This window comes from Megalobrama amblycephala, linkage group LG2, assembly GCF_018812025.1.
Source record: "Megalobrama amblycephala isolate DHTTF-2021 linkage group LG2, ASM1881202v1, whole genome shotgun sequence".
Taxonomy (NCBI): domain Eukaryota; kingdom Metazoa; phylum Chordata; class Actinopteri; order Cypriniformes; family Xenocyprididae; genus Megalobrama; species Megalobrama amblycephala.
Genome location: NC_063045.1, coordinates 33543273 through 33570652, shown reverse-complemented (window position 1 = coordinate 33570652; position 27380 = coordinate 33543273). Strand labels below are relative to the sequence as shown.

General features: G+C 36.4%; 2 protein-coding genes across 10 annotated transcripts in view; one reads left to right on the top strand and one right to left on the bottom strand.

Annotated features, from left to right (window-relative positions):
- ddx4 (DEAD (Asp-Glu-Ala-Asp) box polypeptide 4) overlaps window positions 1-27380 on the bottom strand; it is a 51965-nt gene that overhangs the window by 8072 nt on the left and 16513 nt on the right. For 2 of the 8 annotated variants that reach the window (XM_048171880.1, XM_048171813.1), the window contains 17 exons: window positions 18861-18908; window positions 17585-17617; window positions 13830-13883; window positions 10871-10927; window positions 10015-10041; window positions 9863-9937; window positions 9609-9647; window positions 9498-9524; window positions 9360-9422; window positions 9107-9148; window positions 8972-9007; window positions 8838-8882; window positions 5992-6134; window positions 3404-3556; window positions 1731-1885; window positions 975-1104; window positions 669-835 (listed from right to left, as the gene is read on the bottom strand). In XM_048171880.1, coding sequence (XP_048027837.1) covers window positions 669-835; window positions 975-1104; window positions 1731-1885; window positions 3404-3556; window positions 5992-6134; window positions 8838-8882; window positions 8972-9007; window positions 9107-9148; window positions 9360-9422; window positions 9498-9524; window positions 9609-9647; window positions 9863-9937; window positions 10015-10041; window positions 10871-10927; window positions 13830-13883; window positions 17585-17617; window positions 18861-18908 — 1294 coding nt within the window. The remainder of the gene's footprint in view (window positions 1-668; window positions 836-974; window positions 1105-1730; window positions 1886-3403; window positions 3557-5991; window positions 6135-8837; window positions 8883-8971; window positions 9008-9106; window positions 9149-9359; window positions 9423-9497; window positions 9525-9608; window positions 9648-9862; window positions 9938-10014; window positions 10042-10870; window positions 10928-13829; window positions 13884-17584; window positions 17618-18860; window positions 18909-27380) is intronic. The other 6 variants (XM_048171823.1, XM_048171832.1, XM_048171843.1 and 3 more) reach the window with 6 other exon arrangements.
- Window positions 20106-22541, top strand: LOC125256154 (E3 SUMO-protein ligase ZBED1-like). Of its 2 annotated transcripts, none has more exons than XM_048171901.1 (2): window positions 20106-21718; window positions 21975-22541. In XM_048171901.1, the coding sequence occupies exons 1-2, from the start codon at window positions 20297-20299 to the stop codon at window positions 22431-22433; spliced, it is 1881 nt and encodes a 626-aa protein (XP_048027858.1). In that variant the 5' UTR covers window positions 20106-20296; the 3' UTR covers window positions 22434-22541. The 2 variants fall into 2 exon arrangements, with proteins under 2 accessions (XP_048027858.1, XP_048027847.1); XM_048171890.1 differs by having other exon boundaries at window positions 21972-22541.

The following is a 27380-nucleotide window of genomic DNA, read 5'->3' as shown; positions in this document are numbered from 1 at the left end:
GCTTTCATATATCTCTTTTATAGATGCCATCAATGCTTTTACCTTTCTAGATGTAATTACCGAAATCAAAACAGTCCATAAACTATAAATCCTCACAAAAACTTCAGTCTGAAGGACTGTCTGAAGTGCTAGTCTGACAGGAGGATGGCTGGACCAATCGCGTGCCTGTCAGTCGAAACGGGGCTTCCCATTGATAAAAATCAGCGTTTATGTCAGTGTGTTTACATTTCTAAGCTTTTTAAATGGTTCTATACAACGTGTATCACCATATTTGGAGAGCAGAGATAGTGACATTTCAGGGGATACCGGGAAATGCTCATAAGTGACGAGAGGAGTTGAGAAGTTCATTTCCAGCGAATTTAGTAAAACCATGTCAAATTTAATAGCCATTTAAATACCTTTACTCAATTATCTGGACTACGAAACTTTGGGAGAGTATTTTTGAAAGTCTGTTCTTTGAAATTAGCTTAAAAAAAGATCAGAATTGTAAAGCATGCATCAGAATGGTAAAGCATTTTATGTATCGCTCTCTACAACGTCGGGCACATAGCAGTTATTAATGATTAGCCTTTTGCTTGACTACGTTATCAAACAGCTAATAATGTGCTGCTAATGTTATATTAATCATATATACTCTATACTCTTATAATAACTTAAAAAGTCAAGACCTTTGAATTTCTTCTGGGAAGGTGGCACTGAACATGAGGGTTTGCCGATCCTCTTTGGCAGGCATTCCTGGAGATCCCACTAGCTTGCGCATATCTGGCTCAAAGCCCATGTCCAGCATTCTGTCTGCTTCATCCAGAACCAAATACCGTAACTTGCTGAGGCCAACCTGATGGGAACATGTCAAACAACAGTCAAAAAAAAAAAAAAAAGAAAAAAAAGAAAAGTGACAGGCACAGTATATACAGTCATTTATTAAATGCACAATATATTGCGCAGAAAAAAAAAAGAAAAAGAAAAAAAACTACCTTTCCACGACCAATGATGTCAAGCAATCTTCCAGGGGTCCCACACAAAACATTGCAGCCCTTTAACACCTCTCGAATAGTATATCCAGTATTAATACCACCATAAACCACCACAGGACGCACACAGGTCCTACAAGATAAAAGACCAATTGTATAAGGATTTATTAAATTGCTGTACAGTTTAACTTGGGGCCTACAAGCAAAGTGTCAATCAATCAACCCATAATAAATCAATCTGTATCGATACCCAGCCTCACTGTGCATACTGTAGTAGTACATTACAGTTAGTATTTGTTTCTAGTTATTTTATGGGGAATCATGTCCACATCCCCAGAAGTGAAGCATTTACAAATGTGCAAATGTGCTTTTGCAAAAATTTACCTGCATTTTTGCAAAGGCTACAAGGCTTTTTTTGCTAAAGAATCAGACATTTGTATTTTGTTGGATATATATAAAAATATGCTTATATTAGTCTTTTTACATCTAGAGTTTAAATATTGTAAAAATATCCAACACATTGCATCCATCCAACATTGAAGCCTAGTTGTTAGGGTAGTAATGCCATTTGATACAAGTAAAAAAGAAAAAAGTAGAATTAGTTTCATTATTACAAAGTCAAATTTAAAATCATCATTTTTACTTTTCAGTTCAGTGTTTCCAGACTTTTCAGTTGAAGACAAAAAAAAAAAAAAAAAAAAAAATCTATAAATAGACAAACTACCCAATTTATAATGCTGAAAATTATAAAGTGTGTACCCATATGCAAACTTCCTGGCCTCCAGATAGATCTGATTGATAAGCTCTCTGGTGGGGGCCACGATTATGGCCTCAGGCTCCTGCACTTCGCTAAACTTGCTGGCTGCCACTCCATCAGTCATAAACCGCTGTAAGATGGGCAGCAGAAAGGCCGCCTGAATGACAAAGTGAGCAAACAGTCAGGCAGTTGTATTAATATTTTCCACCAATGATAAACCACATCAGAATCAAGAAAAAAAAAAAAAAAAAAAAAAAAAAAGTTTTTCTTTTTTTTGCACATTACACAGCATTAGGGGTGTGACGAGATCTCGTGTCTAATATGTGACAAGATTTCTCGTCAAGGCGAAAAATAGTCTCGTGATATTGCCATGACAGAGGTTAGGATGATTAGGAAAGAATATGCCACCGCTACATTTACATTACGCCTCCACTATCGTTTTGCTTTGTATTTAAATAAAAAACATTTAATTCAGTTGGATGACGGTCACCGCCACTCTCACAGAGTTACAAGCGAAAGTAAAAGTAAACGCGAGGGCGCATTCAAATGCGATTTCAATACCCCGCATTTTGAAAGTGGCTCCCTGATGAATACAGATATCTCTCAATATGAAAGCTATTTTAGGCTGGGCAGTGTAGTTGTAACCATCTCTTAGCTCTGTATCAAAGAAAAATTTGGTCTTATTTGCACTTTGAATATTGAGAGAGTGCGATTATGGTTGCACTTAATGTAAAGTGTTACCATAAAAATGAATAAGTTTTTTTCTCTTAATTTTATTAAGCACAAACAGTAAGGTTTCATTTGTTAACATTAATGCACTGAACTATCATGAACTAACAATGAATTACTTTTTATTAACTAACATAAAGATTAATAAAGGCTGTAGCAAATATTTTGCTCATTGTTAGTTTATGTTGGTTAATACATTAATGTTAATAAATGAGACCTTATTGTAAAGTGTTAACATTTATTTATACAGTTTTATTTCTATGATAAGTTTGTGGAAAGTAGTTCAGTTAGGAGGTCAAAAGTTGTAGCAGCTCATAAATCATGTACAGTAAGGTCTGAAGAGACTGAAATCATACAGAAGAGAAGTCAGTCAGTTGTGTTTGTGTTTTGTTGTCTTTTACTGCATATGATAAATCATATACTTAGAAAGTAGAACTGAAATGACATTCATTACAAGATGATTAGTTAAAACATTTCAAATACACCTGCAGAATATTTTTTTCTAGTCATGCATTTCGCCATTGAGGATTTCTTAAATGGTGTAAAAATCTTGTCTCGTCTCGTGACACCCCTATAGTGCAGTCATCTGTAAATATTTTTTTCTTCATTTGTTTTCTCAAAGCGATAACATGCACTTGATATCAGAATAAACCTAAAACACTTTATAACCTGCATATATTCTCACACATTGGTTTGACACTGTAAATTTGGTCTGATGTTGCAACACCACCAATTCATTAAAGTTGTTTGACTATCACTAAATGATCATTAAACTTTTACCATTAAAGCACTTATCCAGACCTGGAAATTACTCCAATCAAATTACATCCTCAACTGCATAGGAACCCTGACATTACAAGAAATTAAACAAGTACAAGTAATCTACTGAACACACTGACAGTAAAGTTAATCATTAAATAACAGGATGCAAGAGGGTTGTTCTTGCCGTTTTTCCTGATCCGGTCTGGGCACAAGCCATTAGATCCCGTCCAGCAGAAATAATGGGGATTCCATATTTCTGGACAGGAGTTGGCTTCACATATCCAGACTTTGTTACATTCTTGCTCAGTGATTCACAAAGTCCTGCTTCATCAAAAGTCTGAGAGAGAAAGAAAGAGAGAAACTTAATTCAGCTATTTTGGCCTATTTTCATAACTTTTGTACATGTACACAAAACAGCCATTGTAGATGAGCTTACAGTATGTGTATACACAAACAAGACAATTTTCTTGCAGTGTCTAATAAAATCTGAGATACAAAGTTGTCAAATCTTTCAAAAACATGCAGACTCTATCTAGTGGTGTTTTAGGTTATGACACTTTGCAATGGTAAGCCATTTATTATTTACACCAAGTCAGCAACAAGGCTTTTCATGGCGAAAATAGGTAAGCCTTTTAGGATTTAACGGTTCAGTATAGCAGATCCTTAGAAATAATGTAGATTTGTTGTAACCATCAGTAAAATTGATCAACATGTGAAATAAAGTACTTACAACTACAGACAACATTACAATATAAACACCTTAAAGTAACCACTGTCAATTTATTAACAGGAGATCACAAGCAATCATTTGGCATAAATGTTTAGTATTCACCGATTGTAAACTGCTCTAAAAACCACAAGCCTGTAGAATGTGCAACAGTGCTGTGTTTTGACTGAACATGCAGTGCTCATTTCATTATACTAGGCTTGCTGTGTTAAGCCCCTTTCACACAGCGCATTGATCCCGCCCTTTCATTTCATTCAAATGCAACTTGCCGTCTTGTCTCTTAGATTTTGATTGTATTGAAAATGAAATCAGAGGACTTGAGTATTAATAGGCCTACTATGATGTTGTAGCGATCATCTTGTCTGGATGATTGTTTTGTACCATGTACAAAACGGATTTAAAAACATCTCAGTTTAAAGGGTCATGAAACCCCCCCGTTTTACCCTGGTCGTTCACACCTCTGAGTAGCAAAAACTCTGTAAAAATGGGCATGTAAAGCTATGGAAAAGTGGCAGTGTAGAGGGGGAGAAGAAGGGAGAGCACAGACATAGAACACACTCATTATACACAATAATGAATATTAATATGTGAGCATGGAGAAAATGACAAACTCCCAAGCACAAGGGAGAAATGCAAAATAGGGTGAATAATAGGCTACTTTGATTACTTTTATGAGCACTGCAGTCTCAAAATCAGTCTTTTGTCTATTAGAATAATCATGTCGTCGCGTTCAGATAGGCTACACCACTGTATCAGTGTCCAGTTTGCACATATAATTCATTTGAAGAAAACTTGATGAAATATGTGTGCATAACTACACCGTGCTGGTTAATGTTTGGTGCAGGAGAATGTGTGAAAAAAATTTTAAACACGGATACTTTATTCTGTATGAGCTATGTGCCACGTGGCTAGTGTTATTAAACTCATTGCGGAGCTCCGCGCTGAAACCGAGCATATGCGCGCTCCGCCTGTATATCATAAAAACAATCGTATTTTTCATGTGTTTGTATTCAAACTCCAGTTCTGACTGCATCGCGAGCAAAATACAAACAACACGTGCTGCTGTGCTGAAGGAAACAGCCTATATGACTCGTGCGTTTGAACGCAGCTAGAGCAGGCTGAGGTGTATGAGCCGCACTTTTGTGACATTTGAATTCTCCACTATAATGCGATCTCACGCGAACATTTTCCATTTGTGCTGGTAGATTACAGCAAAAAAATCCACACGCACACAAACCTCTGCTCTGGTCGCGTCTCAGGAAAACACATTGTGTTGAAGCACTGAGGAAACGAGCACCAACGATATGTCTCTGAATGACAACAGACCGAGGCGAGAGAAGTGATACTTCCTCATGCATAATACCGCAATTATAATCTTATGCATACTACAGTGCAGTGATTGGATTAAATGAGCTTTATGTCATAAATACATGTCGAGAGTCGCTCGGAACTCTCTACGTCAGCACGTTCGACCATGCCCATACTTGGGCCGAAAGTACATGATTACGTCAGATTTTGTGACGTTGCTCCGACTCTGCTTTTCAAACCAGAAGACAGAAATCGCTCTGAAAAATGCAAAAATAACCATTTTTCACTTATGAATAACATTAATGAGTACCTTCAGTGTTTTCAGTGATGTGCAGCCTATACATATCGGTTTACATCTCAAAAAAAGTGTTCTGGGGTTTCATGACCCTTTAAGATTTTAAAACATCTTGGGACACTTTCTGAAGAATTGATATTTGCAAGATATTTGCAAAGATTTAATCTGCCACAGTAAGAGAATGCTATATTCATAATCTATGGCAAAAATATTAAGATATACTTAAAATATTATAGTGAAAAAAGTGAGGAACAAATAAAATGTAAAAATGTTCCACATTACTCTTTGTACTGTTATAAAATAGTTTGAAGAAAAACAAGTAAATGTATTTCAATGTATTCCCAACCATTATAAATCATTATATTATATTATATTATTATTCATTATATTTTTTTGGATTGCAAAATATATGTTTTTGATTGAACAGATTGCAAAAACTTACCATAATAGCTTTTGGAGCATTGCTGCCACTCACTTCCACAGGGATATCATCATATTTGTTAAAATTAATGCCTGTGGCAAATTGGGAAAATATGGAATTCTCGTCTTCTGGAGGGGGAGGCGGCACGTAGACAACCTTAGGTCCTACAAGACAAACAGGATGTTATTTCATTTTGGATATAAAACAAGGCTGCAGCAATGACTTCAGAGTTCCTACACATTTTCCATTTCAAAATTTCCATGCCATTTTTCAGACCACATTTAACAAATGGTTTTAAAACCCATGTGTTAACATGTTACATTCAGATTATGCATACTATTATGTTGCCAAAATAATTGCTGGAATATTGTAGCTAGGTACTGTAGCTTGTATAAGTTTAAAAACCAAACCAAGATCAATTCAATCGGCAGCATTTTATTAAAACTACAAATGATAAACTGCAGAATTACGTTTGATACGTGTAAGACTGATACCGGACTGTCTGGAACAAGAGAGGGCTACTCTGAGAAAACACAGGAAATTAATTTGAATTATCTTGAAAATTAGCATCCCCATCCGAGACGAAAGATCATTGATCATCTCAGTATTGTGCCAATTTACATCTCATTCCCTTCACCAATCTCTCACATCTCACACGTTGAAATGACCTGAAATTCACCCATAATCTATATGGTTTAATGTGAACAATTATCATACAACACTATAAATGTTTGGTATCATTTGAAATGTCTCAGCGTGACTGGTACAAAGGTCTCATTCCCACAGAAGTAAACCAAAAGGTAAAAGTTTGAAGAGTTGAGATATTTTGCTTCCTGTGGAGGGCGGATCATCTTGGTCTTTCATGCAAATTACCTTCTGTCCTCAAAAGGTGTAAACTACCCAGGGGTGCGTTTCCCAAAGCCAACTATGGTCGCAAGTTCCATCGTTACCAATAGAGTTCAGTGGGACTTATGACCATAGTTGGCTAATGATGCTTTCGGGAAACGCATCCCAGGTCTGGACTTGAGTAATGCAAATTCCCATTATTAGCACGTTTCCATCTGAAAGATTTCTAGCTTGGTCTGAGTATTTAAAGAGATATTGCAGGAGGCTCAAGGTGCGATTCTGTAACCAGGTCAGCCTGCAATGCTGTGTCCTTCAGACACTCAGCATCATGTATCTTTCTGATGTCAGGTATTCGTCTTTTACACTAATTCTGAGCATTTGTTTTGTATCGATTATCTTTGAATATGTAATTGATTATTTACCCGACTAATAAACTGTTACATTTGATTTTATTCTGACTTACTCTGAAATTGACTAAAGTAGATTAAGTAAAGACTTGTTATAGCAAATTAGGGATGGGCATTTTTCCAAAATATTGTATTCAAATATTTGGGCTCGTAAAAAAACGAATATTCGACTATTCGTTTATTTAAATGACGTTAAATGAGAAAGACATTTTTTTTTTTATTCATCAAGATTTTATAGCCATTTCTGAACAAGCTTACGATTAGGCAATATACACGCAAGCTTGCATTATATCTTAAGGTTTTCTTGTAGTTCAAAGCATTAAACAATATGTGCAAACAAAAAAATATAAAGAACAAGCATTTAAGCCCAAGCAGCACGAACGGGAAAAACACTAATAAAGCAGACAGCGCCAGTTATCGTACATAATACACTCGAGTCAGTATATGGTTATCGTTTTCATATTGATTCACATGTTCATGTTGACAAAAACAATATATACATGCTCGGGTGAGAAAACGAGCAGAGCTGGCAGACACTGCAGAGACACAAAGATAATGATAATACATAACGTTGTGCTAAGTTTCTAACAGCAGCACTTTGTGTCTTCTGTTCGTAAATATGTCTCCCTCGATGAAATTAAAAGGAAGAAGCATATGTCTCAAAATCATTTTGCTATCAGATAAGTTATCTTCTTGGCTCACTCGGGAATAACTTACAGCTGCGCTTACCTGTCGTGAATGTAGTGACGTAGAAGTAGGTTAAGTACATACTAGATATCATGTTAGATGGAACAGAGAACATCAGGTGAGATTCTAGTTATGCAGTCGCTTATAGGGGGCTTCATGGGTACCTTTTAACAATAGCAAGCATGGGCAGCATTGTTAAATTGTTTTAGCCATAAGCTCCGATTACCGTTTGAGTTTTAACTAAGTTGTTATATAGGCGACTGTAGGGGGATACATGGGTACCTTTTAACAATGGACAGCATTGTTAAATTGCTACACATTTTCCATTTAGCCATAACCTCTGACTAATGATCGGACTGGCGAACTTTTGACTATGAGACCCGCGTTAAATGGCCGTTGCAAGGCTCTGAACGAGTGAACGAGTACAATGAGTGTCAAGTTAAACAGAATAATCAGATGTCTAGATAAATTACCATACAAATGATCAATAATAAATTGGCATTCTAACCTAAATTCGAGTTCATAATAAAATGGATTAAGATTAATTGGAATTAAACTTCTTTGCCATGCTGAAAAGACCAAACACACAAGAAACCTTTCCCGCCCTATGGGAAACCATCATTGGGCGGGCCTTACATATGTTTTCACACTTTCACTGACTACATACATTTGAAATGTTATTCATAAGTTTTAAGATAATGTTGTCACAGATTACATGCATTTAGAAAACATTACTTTCAAAATAATGGCAGGATATGCTATACAGTATAATAAAGTTTCTCACCCATAAAGTATTCAGCCATACGGTTTGAGCATGCTCATTCATTTTTACAGTTTTTTTTCCCATACTTATCCAGATCTAGAAATGACAAATTCCATACAGCGAAATAAAATCTTCGACTTGCACTGAAGGCAAATTCGACCCACCTGCATTTTCACCTGCTTCTTGATCTACCTTGTCTGCTGTTGAGACTGGATAATCGAGGAGGGAAGAGCAAGAAAACCAGCAAGTTAAAGCAGCAGTTTACAACATACTATTTACTATGAATACAGTAAATTACCCTTGGAAAACACTTCCTCATTCTGGCCTCTGAAACCTAGACAAAGCCATTAAAGAAAGTTCAGTTGAACCCCCAAGAGCCACTTGACAAATCAATCAGGTACCATTTAAAAACAGATGAATTTTAACATATCACCTCCTCTTCCAAAGCCTCTTTTCCCAGTCTCTTCATCACCACCTTGAGAGATAGAGATAAATATTAAAATTAAATTACACTATTTGACTGTGGTTGGTCAAAGGCAGCAGTATGTATATTGAGAACTACACTGTATAAATTTACCATTGCCTCAGGCAAGCTACTTCCTACAATGCTGTGCTAGTTGCATGTTTCATAGCTTCCTGCCATCTTACATTACCACAATTGAAATTAATTTCTTCCAAAAACTAACCATCCCGAAAACCACCACGGAAACCACCGCGGCCTCTTCCTCGGCCTTCACCTCCTTTCCAACCTGCAACAAATAGATGGGCTCCATGAAACAATGAAACAAGAGTCATAAAAACATGTTATTCAAAAGAAATATTACCTTCATCATTGCCATTTTCATCAGTTTCTGGAAGATAAACAAGAACATTTTATGTAAAAAATTCTTATACATTTGCACGCACACACACAGATGAATATAAAAATTGATTACCTCTTCCAAAGCCTCTTCTTCCAGTCTCTTCATCACCACCTAAAAAATGAGACATTAAAATGAATTTGCACATTACACAGCTCGACTGTGACTGCTCAAAGGAAGTGTTTTGTGGTCAACTGTGTATAATGACCACTAAACTACATAGTTTGTTGCCCCAGGCAACCAAATTCCTACATAGCTGTGCATATTTCTTGTCATCTCTTTTTGCCATTCTCACAAATAATTCAAATTCATTTATTCGAACAACCAACCATCACGGAAACCACCACGAAAACCACCACGGAAACCACCGCGGCCTCTTCCTCGGCTTTCACCTCCTTTCCAACCTGCAACAAATAGATGGGCTTAATGAAACAATGATCAAGAGTCATAAAGTCATGTCTGTTATTTGAAAAATAATTACCCTCGTCATTGCCATTTTCATCAGTTTCTGGAAGAGAGCACAAGAGAATTTATGTAAAAATTCTCAAATTTATACAAACACCACAGCTTTGAATATTGCATCCAAATTCTCCAAGTGTCTGTAGATGCTCAAGACGCCAAAAACAACTTATTTAGAAAGATAACACTGGCTGCTATGAATGCCAGTGAAGCATGGATGTCTCTGCCAAGAAAAGTGCTTGTCTTGAAAAATAACAATTGCAATATTATGGTAGATAAAACATTTCACACAACCTACATGAGTCATGTGATCATAAATGGTTAATTACTCCAGTGAAGTGATAGTCACATGCACCCTTTGCTAACATCCTTGTGGCAGGGCAATTCGCAAAGGAGTTATGTCACTCACTTTAATTTGAAAATGACCCTTTGGGTGGCATCCCTTCCCACACTGCCCTTGAAGTCACAAAAACGGTGTTTGGAATTTGACTAAGATTTGGTTTCGCATTCATGATGTCTGTTACAATAAATTTTCCACTGCAAAATTGAAAATGTATCAAGAATGCAGAATAAAAAAAAAAAAAAAAATCTTAAAAAAAAAAAAACACAATGAATTACATTTGTCCAAAAAGGGTTGAGAACAACCGTTCTAAAATATACCCAAAATCCTATCTTCCAAAGACTTGTCAGCAAACCACGCAAAACGATTGCCAAGCAGAGCATTTATGCGGAAAAGCCACTCACAACTTTTTTCAAAGACAGCTATTTTAGTCATTGTACATACTTATATTCCTCTGAGTGTAACAACCAAAACTGACTGACAGAATTAATACCAGATTTCTGTTGAGTGGGATCAGAGATGACAAATGCAGAATCACCTGATTTAAAGGTATTCCTGAAGCCGCCTCTCCCTCCTCGGGATCCTCCCCTGCCTCCTAAAAATACCAGATAAGCAATGCCTTTCTCAGCATGGTTACAGCATTGAGACTATGCAAGCACAAACAACTTTAGATTTAAACTCAGTAAATGTAACCGAATCCATAGTTTTTTAAAAAAAATGTTCAGGCATTTTAAAAATGTAGTTTTGTACATCCCTAACCAGGGTTGCTGATGAAGCTAGGGCTGCAACTTACGATTATTTCGATAATCGATTAGTTGGCCGATTATTTATTTTTTATTTTTTTCAATTAATCAGATAAAAATCCTTTTTGTTTTGGACAACACACATTATTGCACATCCTGCCCAAGGTACTTCAAACAATGTGCCAATTGAATGCCATGAAATACAGTGAATACAGTGCTAAATTTATTAGACTACCTGTCAAAGAGAACAAATATTTTATCAATCTATCAAAACTTGTTTAAAACTAAAAAAAGTTATTGCTAGGTAGGGGTGTAAGAAAATATCGATACACGTGAATATCACGATATGTTTGGCGATACTGTATTGATTCTCATAAACACTATCAATATTTATACATTTATTTACTTCCAAGTTTTGTGGGTTTGTGTTCGGTTTAAACAACAGACTGTATAAAACCCAACCACTAGATGGCAGTGTTATCTCAGAACGTAAATTGACGTGGAGCTGGAGAAGCACAAGGTGAAGGTGCGTGCATCGCTAGTGTTAGCATTAGCAATCCCAGCTCACAATACAATAGAATTATTCCTCTCCCGCGGTATGCAGAGTTGAAGTGTGGACTCATTTTGGCTTCAGCTATAAAGAAGCCACTAAGGAGATTGACAAGAGTCATTTGTTTGCAAAATAGGCCACGTTAAAATCCAAATACTCGGGAAACGCATTGAATCTCAGAGCTCACTTAACATCCCGACGTCATCCACGCTGCTGAGAGAGGCGTTCGACAGAATATGTAATATGTACTGCATGTTTTCCTCTCAGTAACAAAAACAAAATTGACAGCGGTGGCAGCAGAAAGAAAGCATTTGATCATAGCGATGTGGATATGGTTGCACCAGCTCTGCAGTTCAGTACTTTAAATAGCACTTTATACAGTAGACTGCTTTAAAGCAAACAGTTTTACAATATTAAATATAAAACGTTCATTCCGTCATGGAATGGACTATGTACTTTCTGTTGTTAAATAGTTTAGAAATGAAAAACTGGTATACTGTGAACCTTTAAAACATATACACAAAGTATCCTGCAGTCACTTTACTATTTTCCCTTTACTTGGATTGCACAAAATAGTGATTAGTAATATAATGCAAATGACACTGTATTGATTAAATAAAATAAAGTTGCTTGTCAGGTTTTATGCATATGGTTGTGTTCTCTATGATTTGATATGATTGATCTTTCTAAAAAAAAACAAAAAACAAAACAAGAAATATCGCAATATAATCGCCAGATTCTTGGCAATACACAGCCCTATTACTAGGCAAATAAACCAAAACAACTAAATAGTCATTTACACATAATATACAAAAACTTATTACATAAACTTTGTTATTGACTGTAATTGGGCATATGGAGAGAGAGAGAGAGAGAGAGAGAGAGAGAGAGAGAGAGAGAGAAAAAAAAAAAAAAAGTGCTTTACTTTTTTTTCTGCCTTTCTTGTAAAACAGTAAAATCGAAAACTCATGGATTACAACAATAATGATATTGCAGCATTAGAAATACTGCTGGGACTAAAAGAGCTTACACATACTGGTGGATTAACCATTACAGAAACATGAAAAATGATTTTGGTAATCACCAATACTGATAGTTTAGGACAGCTGTGGCAGAAACCTTACATTGGGTGGCAGAGGTCTAATAAATTTGTTAAGCACTGTATATTGTGAATATAGTCTAAATCCCCACATTAAAAATTAAGATAGTAATAAAGATAGTAAAGAAATACAAACTTAGTGTTAACCAACAGGCAAGATAAATGTTCTGCAGGAACACACTCACTCTGGACACTGTCATTTCTTTATCCTGTAAATAGGCTATAAGAAACATCTTACATTTACACGTTAACCCTTTACAGTTACTATTCTCATAATACACTTTTTAAATCTAAATTTAACTTTAAACAACAATTTCAGCAAAAAGAATATTTTTGCGCTGAATATCCCTCTCTACCACATTCCGTCTGACGTGGGTGCGCGCGCCGGCGCTCATTCAGTAAAGTTTGAAGTTTAACGCAGACTGTCAGGATGAGCCTTTATGCAAAACAGAAATGCTTGTGTGAATTTGTAACATAAGTTTACAGATTATGTAAAGTTTAGACTTAAAATCATGAATTGGTGCTTCTACATCAGTGCTATTCATCGATCATTTCCCTCTGATTTTTGGGATAACTTATGGGTAGGGTTAGGGGTAGGAATAGGGTTAAGACTAAATTTTCAGACTAGAATGTTGTTCCAGGATCAACAAAATATGTTGACCCAGGAACACATCTAACTCAGCAATATGGATGTGCGATAAAGATATAGCTGTAGAATAAACGTTTTGCGCTGAGGAAGCACACACATCTGTCAAAGAGCCTGACAGGGCAAGCCGTTGCGCTAATGCATAAGTTTAAAGCTAAAAATAAAGAATTCTCATGTTTTGATCAGTTTTGACTTCGTACCTTTCCCGCAGCTGCTCAATCTGTTTCCTTCAATATTTTTAGATGCATTTTTGTCCATAGAAATGCATTATTCAGTGCTGTAATTTGACAACTGTCAGATGTTTTCAGTGCACGGTGGGCAGACATGACTAATCGATGAGAATCGTTATCGATTTTCATTATCGATTATATCGAATAGTTGTTGCAGCCGTAGATGAAACGCTGTCTGTGTGAATGCTTTTGCAGTTGCGCTTTATTTAGTACAAGTTACTCTACTCACCTCTGCCTCTGAATCCATCACCAGAACTCGTCCTCCATGAGCTGCCTTCACCATCTACAAACACAATAGCTCACCTTAGACAAGGTCTGATCTGAATTCTTGTAAACATTGTAGTTCCAAATCATAATAGCATCTGATATGGGATTTTAAAGGACTAGCTCACTTTCAAATGAAAATTACCCCAAGCTTTACTCACCCTCAAGCCATTCTAGGTGTAAATGACTTTCTTCTTTCTGATGTACAATCCGAGAAATATTAATATCCTGACACATCTGAGCTTTATAATGGCAGTGAAGAAGGGTCACGAGTATGAGTTGAAGAAAGTGCTTCCATCCACATCCATCCATCATAAACGTGTACTCCACACGGCTCCGGGGGGTTAAAGGACTTCTGAAGCGAAGCGATGTGTTGCAAGTTACAAAGAAAGTGTAAACTAGCGTTGCGTCAGTTATACTTTTTCCGCAAGTTGAATAGGGAGGGCGTAGGGCGTAGCATAAGCTTTTTGAACTGCACAAGTTTTACACTTTCTTCATACGTTGAATACAGAAGGCGGTCTGGTGGAAGCTAGATATTTTACTTCATAACTTAAATAAGAATATTTTCGCTTCGCTCCAGAAGGCCTTTATTAACCCCCCGGAGCTGTGTGATATACATTTATGATGGATGGATGGATGTGGATGGAGACATTTTCTTCAGCTCTTACTTGTTGATCCTCACTATCATTATACAGCTTAGATGCATCAGGATATTTATTAATATTTCTCCAAATGTGTTCATCTGAAAGAAGAAAGTCATATACACGTAGGATGACTTGAGGGCGAGAAAAGCTTGGGCTAATTTTCACTTGAAAGTGAACTTATCTATTAAATATCCCTAATAATGAGAACTGTGTATACAAATGATTGCTTCTAATATTTTTGTAAAAACAGGGCTCCAGACCCAAAAAAAAAAAAAAAAGGTGGCAAAAGGAAATCAGGATTGGAATTGAGTTAATCAGAATCTTGTTTCTTACAGTCTTTTTTTTTTTTTTTTGTTGCACTGATGGTTGTACGCTCCTCTCATGTCAGTGTGGCATTTTATTTTTTTCCCCTAATAATATTGCAAAGTTATCATAAATCTGTTTCTGATAGGGTTAAAGGGATAGTTCAACCAAAAATGAAAATTCTGTCATTAATTAACTAACCCACGTCGTTCTACACCCATAAGACTTTTTTTCATCTTCGGAACACAAATGAAGATTTTTATTCCCTCCATAGACAGCTACACAACTACCACTCTGATGCTCTAAAAAGTTCATAATGAGATCGTAAAACTAATTCATATGAATTGATTGACAAATCATAATTGTCGATTATTCCCTTGAAATTGTAATTGCGATTATTAATTATGATTATAATGATTTGCATTAAATGATGTATTGAATATCTTTATACCGTATTTTTGTATAAAAATGAAACCATCTAAAAAAATTTTTTAATTGTTTTTCTAGAGCATTAAACCTCAAATGTCAACTATATATTTGTTTGGTTTCTTCTTTAAATAATAAAAAGTCAACGTATTGTACGTAATGTAACGTAAACGTAATGTCCCCCTAGGGCCTGAAGTGACGTAAACAGTACTTGTTACTTTTTGACGGCGCCGAGAACACAGTGCTCGCATTCTCCATCTTCATTAGTTTACATTCTAATTAACAGTCCTGTCTAATACGTTATTAGATAGAACTGTTATAGAAAGAAAGTAGACAGTATATGAAAAAATGTATTAGCTTTTGCCGTGTGGTTGATGCCCAATCTCGCTAGCTTAGCAGAAATACATAATCATGTTTTGCTTGGTCTGCTCAAAGTCGCACTGAATTTTCTCAGTGTAAAGTTGAGAGGTCCATCCATCACTGTTTTTCATGTTTGTAGAGTTAGTTTGTGGAGTAAATATATAGGCTGTGTATACGGCTTTTTACAAATGGCGGGTGCTGGTGTTTCGCGTACGTTCAACATATCAGCATACACCTACATCACTGGTAGTTTCTTTTGTGCTGGGTTAGACCTTTTACATTCTGAAGTAGTCGTGATTCACCTCTCACAACGCAACATGCTCTAAACACACCTCTTAAACATGCAGAATAATGCAAGTGGATATTTTTCCTTGTAATCGCGCCTTTGAACGCTTACGAAAAATCATGGCATCCATAATCAGAATCGCAATTAGAAATTCGATTAATTGTGCAGCCCTATTGAGCAGTTTAGTCCAAATTTTCTGAAGAGACACGATTGCTTTAGATGAACATTGAATTTAGGCCGTTAACACATTCATCACCTCACATATCATTTGCGGTAAACGGAAACATAAGCATGTTTGCTTGACACGTGCAATGAGGTTCATTCTCGTGTGTTACACAGCACGTTTGAGTTTCATCAAGAGGTTTGTCTGATCAATGTTATGTGAATAAAAGCCTAAATTAAATCTCTTCATCATATAAAGTGATCAAGTCTCTTCAGATAATTTGGACTGAACTGCTCAATTCATATAGATTAGTTTTACAATATATCTTTATGAACTTTTTGACATCCAAGTGTCAGTTGCATAGCTGTCTATGAAGGAACAAATCTCTATTATCAAAAAGATCTTCATTTGTGTTCTGAAGATGAAAGTCTTACAGTTTGAAACGACACGAGGGTGAGTAATGACAATTCAATTCTCATTTTGGGTGAACTAACGCTTTAATATGGGCTATTGAGTGTAGATTGATGTTAAAAAAAATTAAAGTGCAATGAAACAGAAGTAGCATTTTCTTCCGTATACACTATCGGTCAACAGTTTGGAAACATTACTATTTTAAATGTTTTTGAACTAAGTCTCTTATGCTCATTAAGGCTGCATTTATTTCATAAATACAGAAAAAACAATAATATTGTGAAATATTACAATTTAAAATTATGGTTTTCTATTTTAATATACTTAATATTTATTTCTGTGAAGCAAAGCTGAATTTTCAGCATCATTACTCCAGTCTTCAGTATCACATGATCCTTCAGAAATCATTCTAATATAATAAAGGATTGGAGAAGTCTTGAACATGTCACTAGAGAAGTCTAAAGTTATGACATTGATTAAAAAAAAAATACAAGGTTTAAAAAAAAAAAAAAATCCCCCAAAAAATCCCCAAAGCATACATTTCACAAAAAGATCCATTACATGCATTTTGGAAAATAGGGTGAATTTTCTGAATACAGAAACAGTATAGTTTTGAAAATATTTCTGCCTGTTTGTGAATGTTGATTCCAGAATTACAATTGGATCTCAAACAACCTTTTTTTTATTTGAATTTTTAAGAATTTACTATTATCATTAATTTACCATTAATAAATTACCATTATTAGCCTAACTGATTAAAACACGTTGTGAATATGGGAAAAATAACTGCATTCATTTCTATGATTAATAATGAGACCCAGAGCAATCTCTGTCTGGCTACCCGTTTTTGATCCCGTCAGTAACATGTTTTTCTCAATTAGGATTGATCACAAATCGGGCATCACAGCTCACACTGCATTCACTGCTGCATGTAGGAAACACACACACTTGAAGATGACCATATAAAGACTTTTCCTTACTGTAATAAACAAGACTTTTAAAATTCTAACACATTTGTCACAATTACAAGCATTTCAGTTGTGGTCTGGAGTCCTGCAACACAAATTGCTTTCAAGATTCTAAAGCTGCTTCATACATGCAGCCTTAGAGGAAAAAAGGAAACAAACCTTCATTGTTTGACTTCTCATTTCCTGCACTTCCTACAAATGAAAAGCATCTTGTGAACACAATGTACACTGTGCAGCTAATGAACATACATATATATATATATATATATATATATATATATATATAAAAAATTACCATCCATGTTTCTAGTCTACAGCTAGGGCTGGGCAATAAAATGATTATGATTATATAATCACTATATAAATTTCTCAAAACGATAAGAGTTCGATACATTTTTGAAAGTGTTTATGCACCAAAAGTTGAACAAAACGGCGCTACTCATACTGCACCACACGGACCATTTATCCGCTCAACTCAAAGTTCAAAAGGCAGCACATCACGAGCATAATAGAGCAGATTTGTTTACTCACTGATCAGTCTCGGTAATGCTACCACTAAACAGCACTGTCAGATCCAGTGAGAAGCGCTTGAATTCAGCAAAGAACACAAACGTCTCAGTTATTTAAACTAGTTTAAAGCCAGATGAAACAGCGCTGACAAACAGGAGAAAGACTGTGTGCTACAGTCAGAAGGCTTTTCAATCTACAAGTCGACATCATTTACCATGGATTTACATGCTGTGTGCATGGTTTTAACTGTGATTATCATGATCTAAATGTATGCTACTATCGATGACCATTGGTTAATTTTAATAAAACTCAAACAGTCAGAATATTCAAATTTACATTTGCATCTCAACTCGAGCTGCTACTCCGGTCAACTCAAGTTACTGTGCAGAAATGTGCATTTCTAAGAGTACATGTAATAATATTGCAGCCTGCACTGCAAACTGTGCCAAAGATACATGCCATCAAAGCCAGGCAACACTTGTTTGCCGACTTGAAACAATATCAACATTTTGTTAAAGGAAAAATGACTGGAAAAGTGTAAAGAATTAAAAAACCTCAAGTGTTTGTAATTTTCTGGCAATAAAGAATAGTTTAAAACCACAATCAATGGTCAGGTTTATACAACTTTCAATTAGGAGCAAAAATCTGCTTTTAAACTTTAAAGAAATAAAGATTTGACATTTATTGTGATAATTATCAATAGACAGATATGAAAAGTTATGTGATAATTGTTTGGGTAATATTGCCCAGCCTTATCTGCAGCTGTGAAAACTCAAAACAATGCTATGGTAAGTTGTCAATCACTGACAGCAATGACTCCTGTATTCCATACACACACATGATATTTTATACGTGTATTTGCAGTTGTCTGTAAAAAAGCACTTCAACAAATATGTACAAAAATGGGGCTCATGTGTGAGTCAACCTTTATAGAAGCTCTTGAATCCTCCATCAGTACCACTAGAGCCCAGACCTGTAAGTAAAAATAGGTAATACATTTGACATTTAATCGTACATTTAGGGTGTACTCACAATAGGCGATCTGAACCATGCCTGAGCGCGTCTGACCCCCAAAGTCAGGTTCATTTGACTAGTGTGATCGCTCAGTACCGTTCTCGGGCACGGTTCGTTTAACCGTCCCTGGCCCCCTTGGAAGAGATGGGCCAGAACACGGTTCAGTTGGGCTCGGGCGTGGTATGCATGCAGTGTGATCGCTAACTGCGCGGTGCTACGGTCATCATTACGACAACAAACTTCTATTACTACCTTTCAAATAATTTAACAATCAAGTGTATTTAGGTTTATAACAGGTCTGGTTCTCACTTTGATGAACAGGAATTGTAGTTTGCAAGTAAAGCTGCAAATTCCTCCAACATCAGCTGCCACCATAATAATCTTCTGATAAGTGCAAGTGAAAATTGCTGCGTGGCATAAACGATAAATCTATTAGGCAGTCTATTAGTGAAAGTACTTTTCTTCCCATTTTCTTCAAAACAAAAAGTTGCATCGTATATGACGTAAGTGTGCTCTGGCCCAAGCAATGTAAGTGCATGCCAGCAGGAGAGTGGGGAGGGGGGGGACAAATCGCACCAGGGCACGGTACAAGGCAATCGTGGCAGGTGTGAGTACACCCTTAAACGGGTCATGACACGAGAATCAAATTTGCCTCTATCTTTTGGCATACTTTGTACTATTAAAACATCCTGCAAGTTTCATAGCTTAAAATGCCCTCATTACAAAGTAGGGATGGGCATTTTTCCAAAATATTGTATTTGAATATTTGGGCTCGTAAAAAACGAATATTCAAATATTCGTTTCTTTAAATTATGTTAAATGAGAAAGACTTTATATTCGTCAAGATTTTGTAACCATTTCTGAACAAGCATACGATTAGGCAATACACAAGCTTAAATTATATCTTAAGGTTTTATTTTAGTTCAAAGCGTTAAAGGTGCCCTAGATTCAAAAATTGAATTTACCTCAGCATAGTTAAATAACAAGAGTTCAGTACATGGAAAAGACATACAGTGAGTCTCAAACTCCATTGTTTCTTCCTTATATAAATCTCATTTGTTTAAAAGACCGCCGAAGAACAGGCGAATCTCAACATAACACCGACTGTTACGTAACAGTCGGGGTGTACGCCCCCAATATTTGCATATGCTAGTGGTGGGAGAAAAGCTCGATGCATCGATGCATCGCGATTCGTTATCTAACGATCCAGAATCGATTCTCAAAAATTCAGAATCGATTCTGTGTTCAATTCAAATGCGAGCGCTGTCAAGACTCACGTGACCAAACAAAAAAGACGTTGATGGACGACCGTTCATATTCTGGTGAATTAGCTTAGTTTAAGATAAAATGGACAAACTACGATCTGCACCATCTCATTTAAAATCGGATGTGTGGCAACATTTTGGATTTTCTGAAGACACCGAAGGTGTCGTTGATAAAAGCCATACTGTGTGCAAAGTCTGTAGCGCCAAATTCAAATATTTCGGCAACACGACTAACATGAAGAAACATATTACGCGGTTCCACTCAGAGCTGGAGAAACAGCATTCTCTTCCAATCACGAACACTCCCGGTTACATTCAAAGGACCCTGGATCAAGTAGCAAAGCTTCCACCGAGTTCTGAAAAGGCAAAACGAATTACCCGATCAGTGGCGGGTTTTATTGCCAAAGATCTGCGCCCGTACTCCGTTGTGGAAAACCAAGGATTTCGCACGATGTTACAGGTACTTGAGCCACGATACACTTTGCCCTTGCGTCGTTATTTTAGTGAGACGGCTGTCCCCGCACTCTACAGTGAGTGTAAAGATCACATCTTAGAATCCCTAAGTAATACGGACAGAGTGGCAATAACATGCGATGCATGGACATCAATTACAACAGAATCGTATGTCACTATTACGGCACACTACATTACAGATGAGTGGAAGCTTGCAGCTTGTGTTCTGCAAACGCGTGCTATGAGCGAAAGTCACACAGGGGCGAATATTGCTGAACTACTGCACAATGTTTCAGACGAATGGAAAATTCGGAACAAAGACTTGGTTTTGGTGAGTGACAATGCCTCTAACATGGCTGTTGCAGCACAGCTCGGCAAGTTTTCACATGTTAGATGTTATGCGCACACACTGAATTTGGCTTCCCAACGAGCGCTGAAGTTGCCGTCTGTGTCAAGGTTGTTAGGGAGAGTGAGGCGGATCGCGACTTTTTTCCACCGCAGCACAATTGCAAACCATCAGTTGAAGGAGAAGCAAAAACAACTAAATCTTCCGTCTCACAAACTGAAATCAGACGTCATCACTAGATGGAACAGCGCATACGAGATGCTTGAAAGATTTCTTGAACAACAGCCGGCTGTCTGTGCTGCGTTACTATCACAGGAGGTGAGAAAAGGAGCGGCTGAAATCTTCACTCTCACGGAATCCGATATTTCATGCAGTGAGGATGTGATAACTGCTCTTAAGCCTATGAAAGATGCCACACTTCTGATGTCAGAGGAGAGCAGCCCCACTGCGTGTTTAATTGCCCCATTGCATGCTAAACTGATCCAGGACATGAAAGAAAACACTGAGGAAAAATCAGTGATGATCAGGGAGATAAAGAGGGTCATATGTGAGGACCTCAGCAAAAGGTACACCACTGACCAGGAGACTAGACTTAACAAATGTGCTTCTCTCAACCCATGCTTTAAGGCACTGCCTTTTCTTTCCAAAGAAAAGAGAGAGGAAACTTACAAAACACTGATCACTGAAGCTTCATCATTACAAGAGGTAATTATTTTATCATCATTGACTAAATGTTTTAGCATGTGACATTAGAGTGCAATATTACGGTCTCAATATTAAGGCTTATTTGTGTGATGATTTCATGTCTTTAATTAAATTAATCTCTAATTTCTTTAAATATTTATCAGTGTGTAAATAATAATGTATACTGTGACTTACATTCATCTCATTGAATTACTGGAAGAGTTATTTTTTATCTACACTCTGTTTATTTTAATTTCTTTTAATTGCTTAAAAGCAGGAAGTGCCTGACAATCTAGAAGACAGCACTGTGAAAGAAGCCAACATCTCAGTGAGCCCACAGCCTGAAGTCACAGAGTTGCAGGATGACTGTCCTACTACTTCAAAAGGAAGAGCTTCATCTCTGCTTCACAATCTGCTGGGGCAGACCTTCTCTGATGCTTCAGATACACCATATCATCAGTCACCCTCTGCCTTGGTTGAAGAGGAGATGACCAGGTATTGCAGTACCCCACCACTCCCTCTAACAGAGGACCCCCTCAACTGGTGGCATGTCAACAAGGTGTCATTTCCTGTGCTCTCCAAAATGGCAAAGAGATATTTATGCATTCCAGCAACCAGTGTGTCTGCAGAGAGGGTCTTCTCCACTGCAGGTGATATTGTGACAGCACAGCGAAGCACACTTACTTCTGAACATGGGGACCAACTGCTGTTCCTACACAAAAACTTAGTATTATAGTATTATATAAGATAAACTATGGTAGGCCAGCCTAGATGTTGAATATTTAAGTTTGTATTTAATTTGTTCCCTGACATTTTTCTTCTGCATTAGCCTGTTTTAAAGATTTTTTTTGTGTGGCTCTAGACATTTTTTGTTAAAATGTTCAAAATAAACTGAAAAATTGTCACACTTTTGTTTTGTCACACAAATTTTTTTTGTCACATAAATTGTCATACAAATTGAGAACTGTTTATTCTTAATGATTGTTCATTGCAATTGTATGGCTTACCATTCATTCAGAGTTTGTTAATCCTGAAAATAACTTTGTTAATAAATTAAAAGTATTGAAAAAGAAATATTCATAATCATTTTTAATTTGGCAATACTGTCAAACAGATATTCTAACTATATACAAAAAGCATAGTAACTCCAATTTTGGTTAAAATAAAAAGTTTAGAGTATTTTTTGCACAGCAGGATAATTAATTAAGAATCGTTTTGGGAATCGGATCGTTCCTCCCAGAATCGGAATCGGATCGAATCGTTAAGTGCCTTAAGATTCCCACCTCTAGCATATGCCAGCCCATGTTCCCAACATTATGAAAGGCATTAGACAAGGGCAGAACGTCTGGATGTGCACAGCTGAAATCAACAGACTAGGTAAGCAAGCAAGGACAATAGTAAAAAAATGGCAGATGGAGCAATAATAACTGACATGATCCATGATAACATGATATTTTTAGGGATATTTGTAAATTGTCTTTCTAAATGTTTCGTTAACATGTTGCTAATGTACTGTTAAATGTGGTTAAAGTTACCATCGTTTCTTACTGTATTCACGGAGACAAGAGCCATCGCTATTTTCATTTTTAAACACTTGCAGTCTGTATAATGCATAAACAACTTCATTCTTTATAAATCTCTCCAGCAGTGTAGCATTAGCCGTTAGCCACGGAGCATAGCCTCAAACTCATTCAGAATCAATGTAAACATCCAAATAAACACTGTACTTACGCGATTAGACATGCTGCATGACGAACACTTTGTAAAGATCCATTTTGAGGGTTATATTAGCTGTTTGAACTTTTTTTATGTTGTTTAAGGCAAGCGCGAGCTCTTGGGGCGGGGAGCACGAGATTTAAAGGGCCACACACCCTGAATCGGCTCATTTCTAATTATGCCCCAAAATAGGCAGCTAAAAAAATGAATTAAAAAAAATCTATGGGGTATTTTGATCTGAAACTTCACAGACACATTCAGGGGACACACAGGGTAATATAAGTCTAAATATTACATCTTTTAAAAAAAAGTTCTAGGGCACCTTTAAACAATATGTGCAAACAAAAAATATAAAGAACACCATTTAAGCTCAAGCAGCACAAATGGGAAAAACACTATTAAGGCATACTCTAAGCTAACGATAATACAACTCTAAGCTAAGTTTCTAACAGCAGCACTTTGTTTTCTGTTCATAGATGTATATCCCTCGACGAAACTTAAAGCATACGTCTCAAAATCATTTTGCTATCAGATAAGTTTTCATCTTGGCTTACCCTGGGATAACAGCTGCGCTTACCTGTCTTGAATGCAGTGATGAACTGCCGTCTTTTCTTATTCGACAGGTGTTTAGATTTCATGCGCTTTCTCATTATGGTGGTGATATTATGATAACTCCGTTTCATTAATTCATTTGATCAAAAGTAATTCCATTGTGCAAGATCATTTTCATCCAAGTAATTCCAAACTTTGCGAGGCAGACGACAACATTGTGACGATCAAATGAAATAAACTTGTTAAACAGGCTCCACAGTGCCACCCGGTGCATTTAGTTATAACTGCGAGTTTTAGTGCTTAGGATTTATCATGGGTTCACTGCATTTTTGGCCAGCAAAGCAACATAGTAAAATTCAAATAGTATTTTTATTTTTCGAATATTATAGATCGAATATTCGACTATTTGTGCACACCCCTATTACAAAGTAAAGCTAATTATTTAATCAAGCTCAAAAACAGCTCATTTTGATATTGCATTTGCCTAACTTCAGAGCAAGACGTCGATGAATAGATATACATCGCACCATTTGCCTACACTGGATGTGAGCATTATCAAAAGCAAATAAAATCCATTATAATCACTGACACCGTCTACACTAATACAGTATACAGATGCACATTCATTTTCTGATGTACTGGAGGCCAATTTGGCATGTTGCAGACCTGCCAACCTTGGAAATTTTTTTCGAGTACCAGTGTGACGGGACGGGGCACGGGGTTTTTTTGGGGAGGTCATTTTTTTTTTTTTTTTTTTTTTTTTTTACATTTTTGAGAATACTATACACAAAGCACACACACCCACCCATCTTTGTTAATCTAATTTTGACTGTTAAAGTTTTATAATATGACACAATTAAAAATTTCACTACACCTGCTCAAAAGCATTTTTTTAATTCATGATTAATATTGCATTGCATAATGTGTGCTTATACAAACTGACAACCACAAGTGAATCGCATATATTTAATATGGACTAAAAAATTGTTTGCAATTTCAAGTAGGCTATATTTACATACAACTAACCTGACAGTCTTTTATACAGGTTTAGGTCTATACAGGTCTAAGATTAAGAAACCCTTAGAAAACAGTAAACATTGAGTTTACATGTGATTCATTTAAAATACTTATTTGGATATTGGAATAATAAATTATGATACTAAATCCCACAGAAAAAAAAAAAGGTTTCTATTTGTAACGAGCTGTCTTTGAACAAGACAAACATTCGCCGATTAAAGGTTAGCCAATACAAACATATTTATAGAAAACAGCTGACAATGAATAGAAATGACCAATAAGAGCAAAACGCATCGAGTAACGTTAGGCCTATTCAAGAATATCAAGTAACGTTAGAAGTTAGCCCGACATATAACGAGGGCCGGGGGTTGTCAACTAAAGCGTCCGGTGGATAATTAAAAATGTTTTCTGACAAAAAAAATAACACAAGGAAGAACAAAGTTTAAACCTAGAACGTCAATTTTCATTTTACAATGATTTTCCTCTGTGCTCGCGGCCTCGCGCGCGCGTTTGTGTATGAGAGCGAGCTTGCGCAGCTCTGATCAGCGGTAGCTACTTTTAAATGCATAAGTGCTAGTTTTCATACAAAATAAGTAGGCTATGTAACACAATTAGGTAGTTTAGTTAGTATTAACACAATAACGCAACACATGTAGGCTATACGTTTCTGAACACTGAGAATAAATAAATAAACGCCTGTTTCTCCAGACTCGCGCTTGTCAGTCACACATCATAACATTTTCATAATCACTAAACCATATAGCGATTTCAATTTTATTTAGATTTGTTGTTCAACATTACTTGAGCATTGTATACCCGTTTACCTTAAGGAGTCAGAAGTACCGTGACTGCTGTACTGTCCTCGCTTGAGAAATCAGTCAGTGTCAGACGGCGGGAGCGGAAGGAGGATCGAGCGGGATTTTGTGTTGCTGTTGATTTGCAGTCTCTTTTTTTAATGATAGGCCGTATGCATTTGTCAATCATCCCTGCTTGCTATTTGGGGAAATGAACCCAGCGCTATGATTGGTCGAACTCTTTCTTTTGCTGGATTTTAGTACGCGTGCACAGAGGAGTCACCGGGTTTTTGCGTAGTATAGAGTGACAAATCGTACCAGCGTACTTTGATGTCAAAATGCGTACTTGGTACGCAAAATGCGTACATGTTGGCAGGTCTGATGTTGCAGAGCAAACAAATAAATTTGCTTGAAGAAAAAAAAAAAATTCATGAATTCAAATTCAAATCATGATTGGTGCATCACTAAAAACTAGTTAATTTTGAGTGTGCCACTTCCATCTTTCGGGTTTTAAACATCACAGAATGTGACACCTGCACCTAAAAGCTTTTAACACTTGAAAAAGCTAACCGTGGGTCATACTAAACTCGTAGTAAATGGAATCCTGGGTTATCTTGCTTTGCGTTTCACACTGCTCATAACATACAATTAATCCTGGGTATTCATAAGCTGAAGTTTCACTGTACATTGCTAAACCCTGGGTTAATGTCCTTATTTGCAGTGTCATTGACTGGACAAACGCAATGGCCCTCATTATCAAACGATCGTACGCCAGAAAACTGTGCATACACTCATTTCCATGCAAAATTTGGCATTTATCAATGAGCGTGAGCGGTGACTACGCTCAAATCTCACATCAAGTCTCAGCTCGTGTACGCACTAAGGGTGTAAATCAGACAGTTCGTCATGATTCGATACAATATCGATTCTCATAGCCAGCAATATATTTTCCAATACCTCAAAAAGTTCCTGCGATACGATTCGATTCAGGGATATGTCGATCAGTTTTTCGATATTATGATATTATGAGCCTATTTTACACTATGTTACATTTTTATTAACTCACAACTGCAACCAAATTATATAACAGACAATTACTTTAAAATTTCACATCCTGCACTCTGATTGGAACATTCACAAATAAAAAAAAAAAATTCACACAGTAAATCTAATGACAGCTTATGACAACAGTCAAGGAAGTATTTTAGTTCTGTGCTAAAATGTGTAATGTCAAAAAACTGATAAACAAGGAAATGTATATATTGTGTATTTATTGTATATAGGCCTATATTCAATCAAATTAAAAGATTTCTTTTAAATGTGTAGTGCAGCTTTTCAATGAAGCAACATCATATTATAGGTAGGACATGTGCAAAAGTATTATAAAGGCTCAAATAGAGAGCGGCACAAAGCACTTATGCGCATCCTGTGTAGGGCTGCAACTAATAATTATTTTGATAACCAATTAGTTGGCCAATTATTTGCCAATTATTTTTTTTTGATTAATCGGATAAAAAGCCTAAAAAAAAAAAAAAAAAAAAATTTACTGACAAAAACAAACACTATTGCACATCCTGCCCAATGTACTTCAAACAAATGTGCCA

Excerpts from the sequence above, each read along its gene's own strand:
- LOC125256154 (XM_048171890.1), top strand. The coding sequence starts at position 20,297 with ATGGACAAACTACGATCTGCACCATCTCATTTAAAATCGGATGTGTGG. Across the intron at positions 21,719-21,971 it reads AAGCTTCATCATTACAAGAG|CAGGAAGTGCCTGACAATCT; the intron begins GTAATTATTTTA and ends ATTGCTTAAAAG.